At 37.7% G+C, this 7494-nt stretch overlaps 1 protein-coding gene across 1 annotated transcript; it reads right to left on the reverse strand.

Moving 5' to 3' along the window:
- Nucleotides 1-5444: 5444 nt before the first annotated feature.
- Nucleotides 5445-7289, reverse strand: LOC146674647 (low affinity immunoglobulin gamma Fc region receptor II-like). The gene is made up of 6 exons (XM_085401101.1): nucleotides 7187-7289; nucleotides 6519-6809; nucleotides 6113-6377; nucleotides 5635-5865; nucleotides 5560-5571; nucleotides 5445-5463 (listed from the first exon to the last, which is right to left on the reverse strand). Exons 1-6 carry the CDS (start codon nucleotides 7287-7289, stop codon nucleotides 5445-5447), a joined length of 921 nt encoding a protein of 306 aa, XP_085257227.1.
- Nucleotides 7290-7494: the final 205 nt, after the last annotated feature.

Consider the following 7494-nt stretch of genomic DNA (forward strand, 5'->3'; position numbering starts at 1 on the left):
GACAATAGTTTTTGGCTTTCCTTATTCATTTGTTAGCTTTAGTTCCTTGACTCATTTAGCTAAAAGTTTGTTTATCACTTTTTATATTCCCATTCTCTCCTTGTTTGTTTATCTTGCATCTCTGTGTAAAGCCTATATGTCTTAGTCTAATATGTCTTGCCGGGATCTCATCTTGTCTTACTGCCCTCTTTACTGTGTCCAAATTCAGGTGTAGCGTGCTTCACATTTGTAGGCAATTATGTCACCGCGACGCAACAAAGCCTGTCCAAATTCGATGGGGCCAACAAATGCGTCTTCCTTTTCCCTCGATTTGACGGGGAGTGCATCCTTCGTGGCCCAGCCTTTCGCAGAATTCATAGCATGGCCCAGCCAATTCCAGTTTCCAGCGATGGCGGTCTTTCGTTACTCAAGTTAAACATTATATATAAGCAGGGGTGCACATAAGTGGTCTGCAGGTGCGCATTCGCTGTCAAAATAAAAGACGCACTCCAGATAAGACGTTGCAACGCTAGAGTGGAATTTTCACGCCATATTCGCACCACATCTCTGTGCGTTCATCGTTTGTTTGAAGCCAGCTCACCTCCTGCAACCACTTTTCCGAGAATACGCGCTTCTTTTGTGGTTCGGACTCCTTCTGACATTTCTTTGGAGGTGGAGGAACACCAAAGTAATTGCTTAAAGGAGCTTCTTCGACATCTTTAAGAGTTCTAAACAAATGTCTGTCCTCCTCCAGAAAATCTTATGTACGCAAACGCATGCTTCAACTTCTTATCTGGTGCGCATCTTTTATTTTGACATCGAATGCGCAGCTGTGGACCAGCTGGTGACGGAAAACCTCCGGCCTACCCGGCCAGCATGCTACCTCTGAATTTGGACACAACACTTTTTTGTAGAGTACTTTGTGTTTAGTTCTTCGTCCCCTGTCTCGTCATCTGTATTTGGTTTCAGCCTTCCTCCCCTATGTTGCATATCCCCTCATTATCCTGTGTCTACATATTGCCAGTCTTCCTTGCCCTTTGTCGTGTTCTCATTTATGGTTGTGTCTGTCCTTGTGTGTTTGGTCAGAAGAGGTTTGGTTTCAGATTATTTATTTATTTATTATTTATTATTACAACTAATTTGATTAACTGTTGACAGTATCTTGAGTAGGGATAAAAGGAGAATGTTTAAGGGGCAGAGTTTCACCAGCCTACAAAAAACTATGTCTACAAAATGTGGAACGATTCCAGAGTGATAATTGATCATTTTCCTCAGCTTGAAATTGTGAAGACTGTGAATGTCTCATTATAACTAGAGATGGACCGATCCGATATTACGTATCGGTATCGGTCCGATACTGACCTAAATTACTGGATCGGATATCGGAGAAAAATAAAAAATGTAATCCGATCCATTAAATATCACGAAAGCACCTCACAAAACTTGCAACACGCCGTAACTCACCTCAGAACGTTAGCACGTCGGAGCAGTATGCATCACGTGATAGAGCGGCTGTGGCATGCGAGACCTGTCGGTGGTCTGGATAGCATGTGGAGCTTCGCTAGCAACCCGGCATTTCATCTCCGACAAAGTTATCCCCGAGAGAAGTAAAGCAAGTGTGTAAGTCCATCTCTGAATGTTTGTAAAGCATTCCTGCGTTAAGCTTAACAAGCGACTGCCTCTCCTGCTGCTACTTCAATCATGAAACTGCTTAATGATCAGCTGATCGGCTTTTCTGTCGCGAGTCCGTGTCTCTAGTTTGCTTTTGGCCCACTTTGCACCAGAAAGAGGAAACCAGCAGCTGAACAACAGCAGCACGTTTAAGCTTGATAAGCTGTTGTTAGAATTTATTTAATATTACTTTCTACACCAGGATCCTTTTCTACGTAGCTGACGCTGGTAACTGTGCAGGGGCGGATCTAGCAAAGTTTAGCCAGGGGGGCCGATAGGGCATGAACAGGGGAAAGGGGGCACAAAGACATACTTTTCTTTCTTATTCTCGTTTAAAATGTCTAGCTTTTAATAAATAATTATCTGACACCCAAAGTTTTAATTTGATGTAAAATGAATAGAAGTCAATTACTGTATATAGTGACTATTAAGTCTAATATTTATACCCTAGTAAGCTATAGTACTTTTTCCTTTGGGAAGGTACCATCTGTGCAGTCTGCAATTTTGTTGAAGAAAGATGTTGAATCTATTTAATATTTCTTGAAAAATAATTGATTTCTGTGCATTTTTTTTCACACTGCATCAAATTAAGGTTGATTACGTCGATTAAGCATCATGAGGTGGCGCGTGAGGGGTGGTTCCCTATTTTTTATTTATTTATTTTTGTTGTTGCTGGGAGTTGGAACCCTATTAGTTAGGTTGCTTAATATTTACGCTAAGTACTCTTTAAAATACCAGAATAGGGAGGATGGTGTAGGTTTAAGTTTATTAGATTGATCAGTATTGCTAAACTATGAAATTTTTTTTTTTGCATACAGGTATAACAGAATAGCTTTAGTGTAGTTGTTGTTTTAAACTTGAGTATGAACTTATACAAAATGCAGCAAGATATTTAAAAAAAACAGTTTTGTTGATTAAAAAACATTATATCGGATTCATATCGGTATCGGCAGATATCCAAATTTGTGATATCGGTATCGGTATCGGACATAAAAAAAGTGGTATCGTGCCATCTCTAATTATAACAATACATAATTTTTTTTTTTTTTTTTTAATTGAGAGGCTGTAGAAACTTCTGCATACAAGGACAAGGCTGAAATCTGGCATAGAAATCACTGTATGAGTGTTTTAACAGGAGATTTTCCAGGTTAAAAGTAGAGACACTTCATATCAGATAGACTCAGTTTGCTTTTCACTGTGGTGTTCTTTTTTGTCCTTTTCAAACACAAATTCAAAATGATACTTCACTGACTTAAGTGCTGTTCTTGCTGGCATAATAATAGCTGAGGTATCTGACACAACCTGCAATCCAGCTGCCAGCAAGTAAAGGAGGGACGGAAACATACAGATTTTCCAAATACTGATTTTTGCTGTTGGTGATGTTTGGGTTTGTTTGTTGGCAACAATAGAATAGGGGAAATACATTTAAATGTAACCTGCTGTTTATGGTATATTATTTGTTTTTTATATACTGCCTATACAAGTTTCAATAGCTATTCAGCAGGGTGGCTTTGACATATAAAGGTTTGAAAATAAAAATAAAAACTTGAAACATGGGGAAATATTATTTATTTTTTTGTATTTATTTTAAACAGACTCATACAGGCTGTTTCAGTGTGAGTAATTTCAGTTTCACAACATGTCACTTTTTTTGTTGGATTTTTTCCACCTTCCATGTCTCAACACGACAGTGACCACAATTATTTTTCATTGCTTTTCACAGTATCTTGCATACTTAAATGTAACAGTGATAATTATCAAAGAGAAATTTCCACTGTACTCTTTGTCTGAACTCCTTGTTTACTCTCTGCTATGTGCTGATACCATGAAAAAAGACATCTCATAAACAGAAGGCTTTTCGCTGAAACCGCATGCTTAGTTTCCCCATTTTGGGGAAATCATGAGGTTTTTCACTTGATAAAAATAAGGCAGAGGCAAAATAGAAAGTAACCAATAAAAGTCTTTTACACCCAATAGAGTAGCAAATAAGAACATTTATTTCATTCACAATATATAAAATGACTCTAAAAAGAGCTAAAAGATAAATCCTTCTCAAATAGAATAACAAAAGATGATAAAAAATAAGACAGGACAATAAAAATAACTAAAGTAAAATGGACAGAGCAAGCTTGAAGTCCAGCAATATCCTGTTTTCATGGCAACAAAAGTCATGGCAAACAACTCTGACTTTAAGTTGCGCTATATAAGAAACTAAATATATGATCACATATTTCAAAGTATTTATTTATTTATTTTGCAGCTTTTGGAACAGGATAAATTCAAAGTTTTATACAAAACCTTTAACAATGAATATTTTTTTTAAAGTGTGTTTTAAAAATATATAATCTTCATAAAAATGAGAGCATAGATTTAAATTAAAAAATATCAGAGGAGCAAGAGTGGCTTCATAACAAGCTTCTTCTTGGCTTTGCTGCTACAGCTCTCCTCACTGACCTGTAAGACAAGCACAAAAAGACAAAGTGATTTCCAACATGTAAAGATATTATGAGCTGAAGACATTTAATAATGTGAAGAATAAATCAGCCTGCATGGCAGCAGAATTACTGAGAGAGCTTCCTGATGTGACTTCAGAATAAACTGCTGCATCAGCTGCAGGACTTGATGTTCCTGTGAATGAAGAGAAGATCATTGAAAACAATAATATCATTAATCAGGAGGAAACTTGATGTCTCCACTAATGTAAAGAGTAAGATAGATTTTATAATCCAAGTAATGAATACTTGTGAATACCTAAATATAAACTATAAAATAAACAGATTTACATTTTAAGAGCAGATAAACATGTTGAACAATATTCAGTGGAGATGATGGCAGACTTTGCTCACCTTTGTTTTTCTTGGCTTTTTCTTTTTTGGGCTGTTTGACCTCAGCATACATCAGACTGTCCTCTAAAAGAGACGTCAGAGCTCAGGACACATTTGTTCAGCACAGATATGATACAAACATGTTGGATACATATGAACTTTAAACTTTTTGCAACTACAGTGAAAGAAATCTAAGTAAAAATCATTTGTTGCCTGTGACACTTCAGCTTTGCATGTGTGTGTTTTGTGATTGAGGTCTGAGTCAGAATCTGTGGATGCTGTGATTCAGTAAAGCTGAAACACTGATTAGTAAGTGAATAACTAAACTCCATGTTGACCTATAATTACCTGCAATATAATGATGTGATGACACATTCAAGTACAAACACTGAATGACACTGTTGTGACTGTACCTGCAGCTCCCGTCTTCACCTCAGAGTAAATAACACACTCCTTTGGTTTGTGATGCTTCCCTGTTAAGATGATCAGATTAATTCACAAAAGAAAATAATTAATACAATTTTTTCCCCCACACAATGTGTGCTTTGCATACTCCTCTTTTCAAAATCTTTAAGCTTAATGAGAGAATATGTGACATCTTGGGTTTCATCTGGAACTGCAATAAAAAAAAGAAAAGACAAAGAAAAAGTTAAATGTTTATAAACATATCACGAGATAGTCTTCTTAAATCTCACACCTTTTTCATATCTAGCTGTTGTGTGCTTTTCAAACTGGAGTACACCAATTTCACTGTATTCAACTTGTGTGAATACATAAAGATAACAGTAGTATTAGTATATGTGTGAATAATTAAAGTGTATGTAGTAAATAAACTCTCTAATACAGGATGAAAAGAAGAGGCTCTTACACTTGGACTGTCTGCAGCGATACAACAAGAGCAAGAGAATAATAATGAGAGAGACTCCACAAACCAGTCCAACCATCAACCACACAGGAGATGAAGAGCTGTCAGCTCCTGACACAGTTACTGTAACAACAAACAAAAATTAATTAATAAATTATAATCTTATGAATAAATACATTCATAAAATGGAGCCAAGTGACTTTGAGACTTAAATCAGACAATCTAATGTTCCTTCTCAGTCATTGGTTTATAAAACTCAATCGCATGTTTTGATCCTGCTCACCTTTAACTGACATCCAGCTCTGTGCTGACTCTCTTCCTGAGTACTGACACTTGTAGAAACCTTCATCAGACTTTGACACTGCAGAGATCTTCAGCTCCCCTCGGGGATCATTTTGAATAAGTTTGTCATTGTGATAGAAAAACACATTGGAAAGTATTTTTTGTGTTCTCAAACTGCAGCTCAGACTAACAGAAGCTCCCTCAGTCACAGGATGAACAGGACTCACCAGGATAGGACCATTACCATCATCTGTGACACAATCACACACAATTGTTTCAGTCACATCAGCTGGTGCACACTTTTAGAAAGAGCTGACAAACAATAATAAGAACAGATTGTACAAATGTTTTTCATCATGAAGATCTGATCTTGTGTATTTAAAAACTGCTATTTTTCTCCAGATAAAATGACTTCACATACAGCAAAGCTGGGACAAAAGTTCATGTGACGTCTAAATCATTCAGATCCAAGAAGTAAATGTATAATAACATACTCTGTACAGTGATGTTGACTGCACTGCTGAACTCTCCTGATCCAGACTCACACCAGTACACTGCAGTATCTGACTTTGATGTGTTGATGTCACATGTGGATCCAGTCATTCTCCTACAGTCAGAGTACAGTCGGCCGTCCACAGAGAACTTCCTCACTCTCCACTCAGTGAAGTTTCCCTCACAGGTCAGTGAGACAGAGTCAGAGGTGAAGTGTTGCACTCTGTCAGGACTCACTGTGAGAGACGCTGCTGAATGAACATCTGGAAACAACATGCAGTGAAGACACAAAGCTCACAGATGTTAGGATTCAAAATGTCAAATTAGTATTAGAAAAAAAATGATGAGTTGAATCTTGGTGGATTACAGTGATGACACAACTTATTAAACAGAAACAAACTGACCTGCAGACCAGACAAACTTTGGTCGACTGTGATCAGTGTGATACTCTGGGTCTCCTCTTCCAGCTCTGCACACATATCCTGCTGTGTGTGTCTGTCCATGAATGATGTAGGAGTCCTGTGCAGTCCCACTGCCATCAGGTAGCAGCTCATAACTGGAGGATTTCTCTGATAGATCAGGAACAGCTTTATACCAGTAGAAGCTCCATCCTGCAGACGGATGTTCAACCTCACAGTTCAGAGTTACTGAGGCTCCAGGACTCAGCCATGATGGAGACACAGTGAGGACAGATCCTGTTGGAAAGTAATGAATATTATTTCGTCAGGCTCACTCTCCATTTTTTCTCAATGCTTTTCTCAGTGTTTTTTTCCCCCAATACGTTTCCCTCTTTTATGTTCTGTTAATTTGTGATATTTATGTTTCATATTTGTATTCTTGTGAAAATTAATATATTTTACTTGACTAGAGAGCACTTTTAGTCAGTTCCCATGGACTCTACATTTTACATGACTGTTCATGTTCAACAATTTCCAATAAGAGCATTATTACAATGCCAACGAGGTTACCGTGAAATATAATTTTGTTTTTCCTTCATAGTAATCCTCTGTCATCAATCTATTTAACATTGTTGGTGAATACAAACTCACCAGTTTTCCCAATCCTGACTGACTGGCTGTCCTCTGTGTAGTAAACTGGGTTTCCTCTTCCTCCTCTGCACCTGTAGAGTCCTTCCTGTGAGACACTGATTTGTCCATTTGAGTGGAAAACTGCATCTTGTGTGGTCAGGGCTTCAGAGGATTTCTCATCTCTGTACCAGTAGTATTTCCATCCAGATGATGATGATGGGTTCACAGAGCAGGTCAGGGTCACACTGCCCCCTACTGGTATGATTGAACTTTGTGCTGTCAGTTTGGCTTTGGCTTTACTTGCTGTTGAGGTGACAGGAAAAAGTACATCAGTACATCACAAAATACAAAT

The sequence above is a fragment of the Rhamphochromis longiceps genome, linkage group LG3, assembly GCF_057381845.1.
Source record: "Rhamphochromis longiceps isolate RC_006_pf linkage group LG3, R_longiceps_female_GT1.1, whole genome shotgun sequence".
In the NCBI taxonomy this organism is placed as follows: Eukaryota; Metazoa; Chordata; class Actinopteri; order Cichliformes; family Cichlidae; genus Rhamphochromis; species Rhamphochromis longiceps.